Source organism: Triturus cristatus, chromosome 2_1 (assembly GCF_964204655.1).
Source record: "Triturus cristatus chromosome 2_1, aTriCri1.1, whole genome shotgun sequence".
Lineage (NCBI taxonomy): Eukaryota > Metazoa > Chordata > Amphibia > Caudata > Salamandridae > Triturus > Triturus cristatus.
In genome coordinates this window covers 720,114,807-720,129,349 of record NC_140581.1, presented here as the reverse complement: position 1 = coordinate 720,129,349, position 14,543 = coordinate 720,114,807, and the positions used below count along the sequence as shown (strand labels likewise).

General features: G+C 45.6%; 1 protein-coding gene across 1 annotated transcript in view; it reads right to left on the bottom strand.

The window, feature by feature from the left end:
* Positions 1–14,543, bottom strand: part of HSD17B4 (hydroxysteroid 17-beta dehydrogenase 4) — a 974,808-nt gene that overhangs the window by 57,896 nt on the left and 902,369 nt on the right. The window contains exon 22 of the mRNA XM_085632660.1: positions 5,767–5,905. Within this exon, the coding sequence (XP_085488786.1) occupies positions 5,767–5,905 (139 nt within the window). The remainder of the gene's footprint in view (positions 1–5,766; positions 5,906–14,543) is intronic.

The window sequence follows — 14,543 nt, the reverse complement described above, 5'->3', positions numbered from 1 at the left end:
ATAGATACAGTATCCACCAGAAAAAGCATTACTGAAGGTAAGTAATTTATTCTTCTGATAGCTACTGCTAACTGCAGATTCCTAATCTTAAATAGATACGAAAGCAATACCTCCCCAGGGTGGAGAGTTTTAAGTCAGAACAGCTCAAAAAGTCTTGAAGGACCAAGTTGGCAAAATGTTCTTGCAAAACCTGCCTGTCAAGGCAATAGTGCTTTATACGTATGCACTGATGCTGGTGTCAAAGCTTGGCAGTTGTCAAGGACAGGCATTCCTATTGCTAACACACTGGTAGCAGTCTTAGCCCTGTTGGAACTGAATTTCTCTGAACTGGAAGCACTGTTTCTTGGCCAGTGCATAGTAGAAAGTGGAAAAAAACGAGGAGAAACAAAGATATTTCTCCTCGTTATACCTCACTCTTCTCTGTTTGAGGCCCTTGTGAAGATTCAAGGTAAAAGCATAATGCATCATCAGTGCAAGGAGGGGGGTGCATGCCATCCCCTTTTCTATCATTATCATCCCGAAATGCACACTGCTCTGGCACAGAGTCAGAATCAAAACCGAAAATATATAGTGGAGCCTCAGTTGAATGCTGTAATGTGGAAGAGGGCAGAATTAGAGTCAGGTTACATGATGGCTACATCCTCTTCCATAATTTCGCTGTGCAACATTGGTTGAGCTTGGGTTGATGTCGGCTTGGGATCTGAAATAGGCGTTTGCCCCAGGTATTCTTCCAGTGTCTGGTGGTAGGCATTGCAGTAGATCGTTGAGCTGGTGTCCAAGTCTGTACAGGAGTCGGTAGAGGTTCGGTAGTGTGTCCCAAGTGGGCTGGCAGATCAAGGGGAGGACCTGCTGACGCTAACATTACTGGAGAGCCCTGCAGCTCCTAGGGGCCCGAAGGGGCAACAGAGGAAGCCGGAAGGACAATGAATATCTGCAGTATAGCCTGTTTGCAGACCTGAACATGTTCCGGGGTGTACAATAGCCAGGGAAACTTGGGGCACTTTGGTGTCAACTGAGGAATCTGCTCAGTGGCGGGCGACCTCAATGCAGTGTTACTTGCATCTTGGCCCCATTGCGCCTTCTCCTTGGAGTTGGGGGGGCGAGATCGGGTTGAGACACAGTTTGGTTTTTTTATGCTAGCCTTTGGACTTCAACTTACCTGAAAATTTTGAGCAGGTAGTGGAATGGTTGCAGAAATGCCACAAGATCGGGACAGAGACCAGAACTGTGCTTTGAAGGAAGCGGTGTCAGAAGTTACGGGTGGCACTCATATGTGGCTCTGCTCTGTCAGTTTTGGGGCAGTAAGGAGCAGACGCAAGCCTGCACAGCACCACACAGGAGCAGTGCTGTGGAAAAAATCTCTGGATCCAGTCTGGCACCTGGGGGATATTCTAAAGTGAGGAATCTGTGGTTCGAAGTATCCATCAGAAACTTTGATTTTACGTTTTTCATTAAACATTTTAATAAATCACTGCATTACTCATCTACCATGTAAATTAAACCCATTTGAAAAAAGCCAGATGTGCCACCTATGCTCTTCCCCCTCCCTCCATCCAGCCTTTCTGCTGCGTCTCTAACAAGTGACCATTAATGAACACAGGGTCTAATCAACACACTGAATTTTGATTCACTGTACTAATGCATAATGCACTGAGTTAAATGAATTTTATTTTATTGAGTTTTATATAGTAGAAACTCATCCTGAGGGCATCAGGGCGCATCACAGAGTTAGCAGCATATATTTGAGATACATTTGGAGTAAAAGTAGATACATGATGACAGAAAGTGATGAGGTATACGAGGCATGAAATTGCAAAAGCCGAAATATGTAAGATATATTTTGGGGAATCAAATATGTTGTGACATTATGTGACGAGGTGTACAAGGATGTTGTGGGAAGACTGCCGATACAATTCTGAGATAGTTACGGTGTACAAAATACATATCACTTTGCAGAGCACATCTGCAATTGTACAAAATTACCGGTGGAGTAAAATAATAACAGCAAACACAAAGTAGCAATAAATACAAAAAAACAGGCTGAACATAAGTAAAGACAGGTGTTGTAAGTCTAAGGCAGCTGGGGTAAGGCCTCTTGTTGATGGGGGTAACTAGAGAGACAGATTTCCTCAGGGTAGTGGTGCACAGATTTATTTCAAGGGAGGGAGCCAGCAGGCTAGGAGGAGCTTTAAGGTGGGTTTAGGTGTTTGTTGAAGAGGAGAAGATTTAGTTTCTTCTCGAAGTGAGGTAAGAGTTGATTTTACCGCAGATCCCGGGGCAGGGAGTTCTAGATTTTTGGAGCATTCCTGGAGAAGGAATAGGTGAGCGATTAAATTTCGGTTGGATCAACAGTAGTCTGGGTGAACTTCGTAGTGGTCTCTTTTGGCTGGCTTTTTCGTGAGGTAGATTGGCTTTTCACTGTACAGCACTTTGTAGGTTATGCAGGCAATTTTAAGTATGGACCTTGCCTTGATTGGTAGCCATCTGAGTTGTTTGAGGGTGGGAGTGATGTGATCCAAAATCCTTTAACCTGATACAAGTCTAGCCGCTGTGTGAAGAGAGGCTTTCAGTGGGACTAGGTAAGAGTTTTGGGTACCCATAACCACTGCGACGCAATACTCTAGCTTGGGTAAGACTAAGGATCGCACCACCTTCTTTAGGTCTTCACTGAGGATGAAGGGTTTGACTTTTTTGATATTTTTCAGCGTCTAGAAGGCGCTTTTCGCAGAAGCATCAATATGGTCTTTCATGCTTAGGTAGGAGTCAAGTCTAATCCCCAGGTATTTAACAGAGTTAGAGATGGACAGTGTGCAGTTTAAAGCCATGAGGTTGTTGAGCCAGCATTCTACAGGAAAGGACTTTTCTTTGGGATGGATGAGAAGGAGTTGAGTTTTGCCGGGGTTGAGTTTGAGGTGATTGCTGGTCAACCAGGCTTGAACTGAATGAGAGTGTTATTTAGGTGCTGAATGTCTTTGACTGAGGAAATGTTCATGTAGAGTTGAGTGTCATCTGCATATAGATGGAAGTCTATTCTAGCTTGCCTCAGGATCCTTGCAAGGGGTTCCATATAGAGGTTGAATAGTGTGGGAGGCAGGGTTGACTCGTTGGGAGACTGATGTTGGTTTTGAGGTTGAGTTGTTAAGCTTCATTTGCTGCAAGCGTTTGTTTTCTTTGAAGATGTGTTTTTTGTATTTGAAGGGGAAACTTCATTCAAGCCATAGCAGAGTGTCTATGTCTTCTATATGCTGTCCCATGTCTAAAGCAGGGTTCTGAAGATTGTATTTACCTGATAAAAAAAGGAATGGTGGTATGGCAAGAACCAACAACATGCTCAGGATGAGCTCTGCATACATCTTGGATTTTATTATCAATCCAGCTCCTGGATACTTCTAGTGGGAGCAATTCATTTGCAACTGGCAGTGAGAAAGCGGGATATTGTTTAGGTATCAATCAATCAATTACAATTTTACAGCACACAGCTGCTTCCGGAGAGGCGTTCCGGCACAAGTGGAGAAGCTGAGCCACAAACAAGAAAGGGCAAATGGATATTAAACATCACCAAAAAGGAACATTTGTTGCTTCTTTTTGACGATGAGCTCAGAAGGAGCCAGACATAGGCTGATAGGAAATAAATTCTAAAATTTGGCCATAAGAAATGTGAAAGATCTGCCACCTTTTCTGGCTTTGAAGAGTTTTGGACCTTGAAGGAGGCTAAGATTATTAAATCTTGAAAACCTAAATTTCTGGTAAGGCTGAACTCTTTTCCTTAGGTAAGGAGGTACTTGACAGACTAAAGCTCTAAATGCACATGTGAGCACCTTAACTGTGATGTGTTAAACTAGTGGCGGCTAGGAAGGCGCTTCAAATGAGGCAAGACTGATTGTCGAAGTGGAGTTTCCAAAATCATTCTTTCTGCAGCATTCTGCACAGTCTCAAGCCTCTGAGCCAGAAAGGCGGGGAGGCCCACTTATAGACTATTCGCATAGTCCAGTCCGGACATAACACGTATGTGAACAATAATTTATTGTGTGCTTTCCAGACCAAGCGTATCAATTTTTAAAGTGATCTATGTTTCGCAAAACACACAGCAGAAACATGTTGAATTTGGGTTGAAAGGGAAAGAATGGAATAATATTTCTAGCAGTGGAAGCAGGGGTTGGAGGAAGACTAAGTTCATCTGGCCACCATTTATTTGGGTCACACAAACACTTTGCCCCAAAAACAGTTTTATCAGAGTTCAATCTAAGAAATGTGAGTTCATCCACACTGCTACTTCAAGCAGGCATTGCTTGAAGGATAAAAGGGCATCATCGTTATGTCCCTGAACAGACAGGAGAAGCTGGGTGTCGTCTGCATACGATATTACTTGAATGCACAAAAATTCGACTAACTTGGCCAGCGATTCGAGATATAGATTAAACAGGGTAGGGCTCAGTCTTGCAGAACTCCAAACGCAAGTGGTTTCAGAGTAGATGTAAATGGGGGAAGGTGCAGTCTGATCTGCCCTCGAGAAAGGATTTTAACCAAGTGAACGCCATGCCTTGAATACCACCCATACGGATCCTTTCCAGGAAGAGCGAATGCGAGCCAGTATCAAAGGGAGCTGATTAGTTGAGCAGGACCACCATAGCCTACTGGCCCTGATCAAGGTTTTCTTTGATGAATTCAGTAACTTCCAACAAAGCGGATTCAGTACTAAAACCTGTGCGGATGCCAGATTGAGAAACATGCAGCAAGGTATTAGATTCCCAAAAGTGGGTTAACTGCCTGTTGACTAATTTCTCCAAAATCTTTGTCATAGCAGGAATAAGTGAAATTGGCCTAAAGCTGCTTAATGTTGTCGGATCTGCCTTTGGCTTCTTTAATAGAAGAAGCAGAAAAGTCTGTTTCCAACAGGAGGGATAGAAAGCCAATTCTTGGGAGTCATTCAAAATGTTCTTAAGCACAGGTTTAATACTACAAGAGGCATATTTTTAGGATGAAAGGCTGACAGGAATCACCAGGGCATACAGATTTGTATTTAGCAAGTTCCTTAGCAGAATCATCCCCTGAAATAGGGTCAATCCTCGATAATTGAGGCTCTGCGATTAATACTTGCTCCATCAGACCGTTAGAAGGGGGTCTCTGCTGGAAACTGAAGATAAATGTTCATGAATTTTCTCATATAAAATTGAGACAGTAGAAACAATATATAAAAAAAGATTTTTTATGTTTCTAGCATTTATCAAAGAGGTAATTATTGTGTCTTTTACAGCAAGCGTGGCCGAATTCATGCCTCAAACCTCGCGCAACACCGAGAACTCCCTGGTATGAAATGGATTTGATGCAAAGCATTGAGAAAAGCATGGCCCAGCACAACCATTTGTGGGCCGAAAGGCAGAAGGTCTTCTGTCCATGTTTCAGAAATGTACACCATTTATCTATATGTGGAGTGTGGCTGACAGTGCCAGTCTCATGAGGCGTGACCTTCTCACTTACCAATCAAGTATGCAGCACTGGATGAAACACACAATACAGTATTTTATGCACATTTTATGTTTAATGAATGCATTTTGCAGTATAGTTAATTAAAAACGTCTCATTCCTTTTTTTTAAATTTAAAACATTAAAGAGAAAACAAATATTAGAATTAATACAAACACATATCAGATCTAATTTCCCTTTTACAAAAGAGATGGCCCACCCATAAACTGGTTTTGTCAATAAATGAATTATGAGTTTCTTAAAATGTTAATTGATTCCGAAAAGCTATGAAGTGTCACTTACTCCACTGGGCCACCGTCTTCCCATCTTTTGTGATGTCCCATTGAAAGATGGCATTTACCTTCGCCACCATCTCTGCTCCAAGATCTTTAATACGACGAATTATTTCCTTGAAGACAACATCACTCTTGAGCTCTGGAGCCTGTTAATCCAACATAAATATGCATTCACGATCCATTTAAAAGGTATACACATGCCTATGTATTTACCTGTGCCTCGCTACTTTGAACTGCAATGCCTTACAAGCTGCACAGAATATGGTGGACAAACCAAGACTAAGAGCCTTATTATGACTTTGCAATGTGGCAGCGGGCCAACCTATTCGCTGCCACACCGCCAAAGCCATAGTGTGACTGCCCATCGGATTCAGACAGGAATCCAGGTTGGGTGGTCCAGTGGCGGCTAGCCCTTGGCGGTTCAGTGCTAAGGTTCAAACGTGAGATTTAGCAAGGCACCGCAAAGGGAATGCCATTGTATGTTCCTGCAGGGCAGGGACTGTCAGGTCCATGCCCTGCAGGAACTGGGGTTGCATGCAGACAGGCGGTGTACCCCCTTGCATGTAATCCCTGGCGCAGAGGCACCAGCGAGCCCTGTAGGCCCCCTTTGTTTTTTCACCACCACACTTTTCATGGCGGGCTTACCGCCACGAAAACTGTGGCAGTGAGGAAACTCGTAATATGCTTGGCACTGCCGCAGCATATTAGGGCCCTCAGAACGCTACAAGACCACCAGGGATCGCGGATCCCTGGTGGCAGCAGAGGTCCCATGGCGGTCCAAACAGCCAACTTGCTATAGAGCAGTCGGACCACAGGCTTACCACTTCCCCTCCTGGCTGTTTGTGTTCCCTCTTTTGAAATATTTATTGAGTAACGTATGCTGAACATAGATGGATGCTTGTGTTACCAATAGAATAAAAGAGCAAATGAAGTGAAGTTCTGTACCATTTATCAGATGGAGCTCTTGGTCTACAGAGAAATGTAAAGCTTGGTCCCAGCTACAATTTTCATAACTGGAGCTGGATACATTCGTATTATGGTTTTTAGGGTAGGAAAGCATCTTCCAGCACAGGATGCGACAAAACACTGATGAACCATGCTTCTTTAACCACCTGCACAAAGCATACCCTGCATAATGTACACTAGTACCTCAAACAAGGCATGCACAAAGTTCTCAATCTCATGTGTTGCAACTGTCTGCAAGCGTACATTTTTACACTAGGCTTCGCACGGACCATACTGGCCCACACATGCATATGTCCCTCCTGATTTACACATTCTTCTAATGTTGAGAATAGACACCAAATTTTAATGTCGACGGTGAGAGTGAGAAGAAGGCGCACATAGGTGTGGGAAAGCTTTAACAGTAGATGTGGAAATATTTACAATGACTGAATGATACCTTTTATGAGGTCTTTACAACAGAACACATTATTGTGAGCCTACAGTTGACTCAACACCTAACAAATTTGAGGAAACCGAACTAGAAGAATACAGGAACGTGACCATGTGCGATCACCATCTATAGACAGTAAAATAACTTCCGGAAGAAGTGGTAGCCCATCAACATTGTCTTTTATTAAAGGAGTGGAGCACATGTAGTCTCACAACAGAAAGTTAGAATCCGGTGAGTGAAGCTGCCCTCAGTGGTGGAAAAACGAATGGAAAACCAGAAGGTGAGGAGTTCACTTACAAGGTGCGAATAGCGCCTGACAGTAAAGGCTAAGGGTATGTGTAATATACCTATCCTTTCAGAACGGACAAACTCAGTTAGTCAGGAATTAAGGTGAATCAAAGGTATCTTTCATTCTTCTCTCTTTATCAGGCCGAGCTCAATGCTTAACACAGGAAAAGGGGAAGTAAAGATCAGCTCAATGTAAGCCATTTAGAGGGAACTAATGTAAGGGCCAAAAAAGTTATGATTAAAAATTAGTATCATTTACTAAAAATATGATATAAAATAGGAGGTGTAAAATGGGACAACTGGGATAACATCAAACTTAACTAAACAATTTCAATTCAGGTCTGTCGTGTCGAGGCTGACATGGGCGCCACACCCGAGCCACTCCGGTGAGTGCTGAAGTGACGCGGGCCCTTGTAGTCGGTCAGGGTAGTTCGGGCTGGCTTAAATAACTCAGACCACATGGCGCTAGAAGTTGTGCACGGTCACGCGGGTCTCTCCACTGAGAGCCCGTCCCGCGGCTGTGCACCTTTATTTTGCGTGCCCACACAACGTGGGCGAGACCAACATCAACTACACCATGGGGTAAGCCTAAGCAGATCCCCCAGCTAAATACACTTGCGGTGTCCGGTGACTAAAGTATCGCTACGGGCGATACTACATTCCTTCCCAAAAAGACAACATTAATAACCATGTTCAACATCATGCATTAATAACTAGGATGATATTCACCAGGATTCCGGATGCAGGGTGAGTTTCTAGCAGCGATAGTCTCTCAGTCTGCTGGATGGCTGGGGGTTGTCCCTCAGACTATACTTGGTCTGTGTTTCACGACTGGATTCATCCCCATGGAGAGATGCCCAGGGACTCGACCGGTGGTAGAGTGGGATGTTTGTCAATAGTCTCTCAGAAAGGAGTCAATCGATTGTTCAGGAGATTCCCCATTGGCAGAGGCAATTCTGAGCACTTGTTCAAAGTCCTCATGAAGCGTTCAGCTTCCCCATTGGCTAGAGGCGACTAGGGGGTGATTTTCTGGCAGACGATCCCCATTGACGTAAAGTAGGATGCTATCTCATGCCCTTGGAAGGGAGGACCATTTGACCTCCGCTGCACTTAAGGAGGATAATACTTCGACCTCCGGATACTTCGAATAATCATCGATGACCACTAAAGTATCTCTCCCATCTGGGAGGCTCCCAAAATCCATGCTGGCGCATATCCAGGGGCTCTTGGGACCTTGTTCGGTTAGTATGGGTGCTGGAAGTCTTGACTCTCCCGAAGCTTGACACCATGAACATGCCCGCACTGTTTCCTCGACTTTCTCATCCATCAGGGGGAACCACATCTTGGTTCGGAGGCAGCCTTTAAACTGTACCATCCCCTGATGTCAGGCATGTGCAAGTTGTATAGCTTGATCAACCAATGAAACAGGGATAACTAGGCGATGGCTACGCAGTAGGCATCTGTTTGGATCAGCACTCAGTTCCTGTCGTATGTTGTAAAAGCTTTCCAGCCCCCGTTGTGTCTCTGGGGTAAGGAGAGGCCATTGGCTTTTTAGATGATGCCACTTGTTTGTCGTTACAGCCTCCAGGGCTTTTTGCAAACACTCGTCTTGGGAGGTGGCTTGACATAGGTCTTCCAGTGACATTGGCAGGGAGCGAACCTGTCCACCAGATACTGCACGTATTCTTCAGTCTCTTCCGCGTACTCTTCTTTGTAGGGCGTGGCCACCCAGGGATGTTGGGACAGGTAGTCGGGGTTCGCCCCAAAGTGATTCTCAACTTCACAGTTATACTCTTGCAGTTGAAGCATCCACTTTTCTATTCTGGTTGGAGGTTGGAAAGCAGTTCCCATGAACAGATTATAGGCGTGTGATCAGTTGTGACGAGGAATGGCTTTCCATACACATACATATGGAAGTGGCAGCACCCCCAATGAATTGCAATGGCCTCCTTCTCAATCTGAGAGTACCTCTGCTCAGTGTTGGTCAATGATCTACTTGCGAGGGCCACTGGAACCCACTCTACCTCGTCGCCGGGCCGCTGGATCAAGACGGCCCCCAGCCCTCTGGGGCCAGCGTCCATTACAATCCGAGTGTTCTGTTGATGATCAAAATATCGGAGGGTGGTGGAACTGAGGGCATCTTTGGTAGCTTGAAATGCATATTCTTGTTCAGGACCCCACAACCATGGGAACTGAGGCCTTGGTCAACTACCTCAATGCTAGCGTTAGCGAGGAGAGATCCTTTATGAACCGGCCACAGTAGTTGACCATAACAAGAAAACTGCGCATCTCGGTCACACTATTGGGTGCCAGGGCATCTTTGATATCCTTCACCTTCTCCGGATCTGGGGCCACACCCTCTGAAGAGAAAATATACCCGAAGAATTGTAATTTTTGCTCCAGAAACTCACATTTGTTGCGGTGAAGAGTGAGTCCAGAGTCCTGAATTCTTTGAAGCACTAGTCGAAGTCTGGCATTATGTTCTGGTATAGAGATCAAAATGTCGTCGCTGATGTTGACCACCCCCGGAAGGTCAGCGAGAAGCTCTTTGATGGTGTTCTGGAATACTCCGGTGGCACTTGATACTCCGAAGCTCAGCTGCCGGTATAGCCGTAGGCCTACATGTGTGGAAAAGGTCGTTATGTACCTTGATTCTTCATCTAAACTAGCTGGTGGTATTCGGAGCAAAGATCAAGCTTAGAGAACCAGCTGGCCTCACTGAGCTCACCATTGAGGTCCTCAATGGTGGGGCTGAGATGCCTTTCCCATTTGATTGCAGCATTAGGGAGGCGCATGTCGACACAAATCCTCACCTCTCGGCTTACGTGCGACACCCAGGGAGTGGGCCCCTTTACTTTCTCTTAGATGCCTGCAGCTTGTAACTTGTTCAGTTCTTTTTCCGCCAGAGGCCTGAGGTGAAATGCGATGCACTGGTGCCAAAGGGCCACAGGTTGTATAGATGGGTCTATGTGGAAGTGTATTTTCCATTGAATACTTTGGGAAATTCATTAAGGATGTGACCCAAAAGCAAAAGGCAGGCGGTGTATCCCAAAGGCAAAAGTGACTATGCCCAGGGCCTCAGCTGACCGGCATCCTAGGAGAATGCCATGACCTTCGTCCGTCACATAAACCTGGGACTCGACTGATGTTTGTTCATACGTGATGGTGGTCTTGAACTGGCCTCTGATGACAACCGGTTGTTTCTGCCCATACGCCAAAACTTAGATTCTTTCTGGAGGTAATGACAGCGGCGGGTTCATCTTTCCATAGGCATCTGAAGACATTATGTTAATGGTAGCCCTTGTGTCCAATACCGCACTGGAGGGGTGTCCGCCCGCTAGTATGTGGCATTGGGATAACCGACTCGATGGTTGGGCTGCAATGCCAATGGTGAAAACTGAGTGAACAGCGTGTTCTTTGCTCTCATCGTCGTCCTTGTCACTGGTTTTTTCCTGGACCTCCAGTATATTGTTGACGGTGAATCGCGGGGTTACTGGAGCGACATACCTTCATGAAATGATTAATTTTTCCATACGCCTTGCACTTTTTGCCCCTTGCTGGGCACTCAGAGGGGCGATGGGATGGATCCCCACAGTATCCACACAACAGCATCCTCGGGTTCCTTTCCTTACGACGGGGTGCTTGTGATGATGGCATTAACTGACTCGTTCTTGACATGTTATTGAAGGGCAGCCTCCATGTGCACTGCCCGCACTCCCGATAATTCTTTGGTCTTGCAAAGGGTGAGGATGTCTGCTAGTGATTTTCCGGACACTTCCAGGAGCCTTTCGCACAGTTTTGCAGTGGCACACCAATGAATTATCTGTACCCTTGTCTCGTCTGTCATTGTGAAAACCACACGTGCTGCCTAACTCTTTCAAACACCCATAAAACACATCAAGGGATTCTTCTGGCTGTTGCCTCGCCGGCCTGAATATGAACCTTTCATAATCCTGATTGGCCATAGGTTTGAAGTGATCTGTTAGCGCCGTAATGAGGGTGAGGTGTGTCTTGGGTGTTGCTTCTACCACTGTTTTGGATATTTTGTAGATGTCTCTCCCTCCTAGATGGAGCAGCATGGCTCGCTTTTGCACGTTATCAACTTTCGTGGCTTCTAAAAACAGGAGAACTCTTTCCACCCACTCCTTCCACTTTGGGGCGTGTGCTGATGGGGCCCCTTCCACAATGAAAGGCTCTACTGGAGGAATCTGGGCCATTTAGTCGCTCTGTATGTGCTGCCCCTTTCGTGTACTTTGCATGGCGTAGGCGTTCACCACGTGGTCCTCTCCCCTTATTTGGGTAGAACTCCCTTGTGAGATGGCTGTGCTCGATATGTGTCTCTTGCTATTTGTTTTTTTTTCTTTATATAGCGTGAATGAGTCTTCAGCCCTACTCACAGAATGTAGTCTGTGTCACTCTGTACCCCAGGCAGCAGCGGGACACCGTGAGCGGAGGTGTAATGAATGCAGCCTGGTCTCAGTGAGTCTCCTTGTGGGCGGGGCCTGCTTCTACGTCACCTGCCAAGCTACTCCGGTGAGAGATCAGGTCCGAGGCGGAGAGCATCGTAGGGGAGCTCTCAAAGCCTCCATCAAGGGAGCAGTGCACCACTGCAGCACAAGCACCCCGCACACGTGATGATGATGCGCGGCCGCCACGGGGCACGACAGGCAGTCCAGGCCACCCTAGTCGCCAATGTCGTGTCGAGACTGACACGGACGCCACACCAGAGGCGACTCCAGTAAGTGTGGGAGTGCCACGGGCCCTTGTGGGTGGTCAGGGTAGCTCAATCTGGCTTAAATAACTCAGACCACACGGTGATAGAAGTTATGCACGGTCACGCTGGGTCTCTCCACTGGGCGAGACCAACATCAACTACGCTGTGGGGTAAGCCTAAGCAGATCCCCCCCCCACCCGGCTACATACATTTGCGGGCGTCCGGTGACTAAAGTATTGCGATGGGCGATACTACAAGGTCCTTGAAATAAGGCCAGTTTTGAGACTACATTAAAGACAAAATCTTACGAGTCGCTTGAGGCACAATCAAGGACCAGACAGGACTAGAATGGGACAGATCAAGGGGATATAAAGGCCTGGCAGGATTCAGCCCCATTTAGCGCCTTCACATTAAAAGTATCAATTCAGATCTATACATCCATGCAGTGAAATAGCATGGAACAAACTGCTTTTCATTGTATTAGAAGTGTTTAACATTGCGTTATGTACAGCAGGAACTATAAGTCCCATGGTTCTAAGGGATTAAGCTAATTGGATGAAGGAAGGAATCATGGGATATATAGGTAGGGTCTGCACGTCGGCCAGCATGGCCAATTCTGTTCTGTGGATTTTTTGGTGCGGAGGATCAAGCCATAGACTTTATGGCTTCATTGGGTTCAATCAAGGCTTAGCCCGAAGAGGTTGCAGAGAGGCGCATATTATTCGTCTCAAAGTCGTAAGGAGCATTCCTGTTCTCTGCGCTTGAGTGACCAGCAGTGTCCAGATCCCAGCTAGGGATTCTTCGGCAGCAATTAGAGGCTGCATTTTGTGGCCGCTGGCGCATCAGTTTGGAGCAATACCCACCCTTCTTTCCCTACAGCGTGTTCTTTGTTGGTGAAGGAACAGGTTAACCTCTAATGTGGCATAAAAGACTTTGACAATTGTTGTGCTCCCAATTCAGTGCTAATGGTCTTAGCGCCTGAATTTTCTTTTTGGTTTTTCTTAAATACAGTACTTTGCCTACATTCATAAAAGTATGATTTCTGCCGGTGAGAAATTCCTGCATGTTCTGCAGTCGTGTGCCTGGCCGTCGGAGACTGTACCTATCAATCCCATTGGAGAGATTGCTATCTAAACAAAACATTAGTTTCTTCATTCTTTCCTTGTTAATTACTTCATTGGAGTAAATGCAGTTCTGGATTATATGATGCTATCTAAAGGAACCATATGATGCTCAGGTAACCCTTCTGGATGGAGAAGAAGCAGTTGCCATTTCTTTTTCAATTTGTTTTTTTTTCTTGTGGTATGGATGAATGTTTCTGGGTTTTACTTGCTGTAGAAGTATAATTGGTTCTGAAATAGAGTACGGATGATTTATCCTTTCTCTTCATTTATAGGTTCATGCATGGGACAAGAGACCTTGTAGTTCCAGTATTACATATTGGGTTGTTTTCTGAATCTATGAATGCACTGCACAATATAAGGTAATTCTATTACTCACCTAGCAAGAATTTGAGTATAGGGAAATATCTGAATGAACCATCTTTTTTCTTTACAGGTCTCCCTCTTTCTCTGCTGTTCCCTTCCCCATACCCTTTTCCCTCACTTGATCGCCCTAAAAGTCAGTGCCTTTTTTGGTAATCGGCATTAGGGATGTCAAAAGGTAGCAACACAACATAAGTATCTCTAGCCTACAAACAAAGAGGAACTCTACCTTTTAAGGCTGTCTTATGATTAGGACGTTTGAAAAAAATAATATTGTTTTGTATGTCCTTCACCCACTCTAATAGAGGAATACTTCATCGGGTCCACATCAGCCCCTAAAAGCTGAGGTGGGGTCAACCATATTCCAGGGAGCACATATGAGAATCTACAGGGGAGTCTGAAGAAAAAGATAAAAATACCTATTGGGGGTCAAATATATATCTTTATTAGTGACCCTCGGTGGTATGGTTAAAAATCGCAAAAGGAGGGATATCTAGGCATTATGGTCCGATGACCCTCGCTTGTTTAGTCAACATGTTCCAGCCCTATCACTGACCTGCATGAGGTCCTGGACTTTCATCAGGACTAATCGACCTACTGTGTGGGTGTTGTTCCGGGTCAGACTCTAGGGGCACCGACCTAGGGGCACTACCTCAGTGTGGGGTAGTTTGTCTACTATATTTTTTTTTAGTCCAGACGCAGTGCCACGGATCCCTATGACCAGTGGAGGCGTGAAACATGTAGACACATTTGTGAAGGAGTAACCGTAGTTAGGTCCCTCCCCTGAGAGAGTAGGAGACTCCCCTTTCTAGTCTCTACACCCAGACTACCAGGATTCTTTTCAAACCCTGAGGTAGCACTCACCTGCCATAGGCTTTTGTCCCTGGAAGGGCAATCCCCTC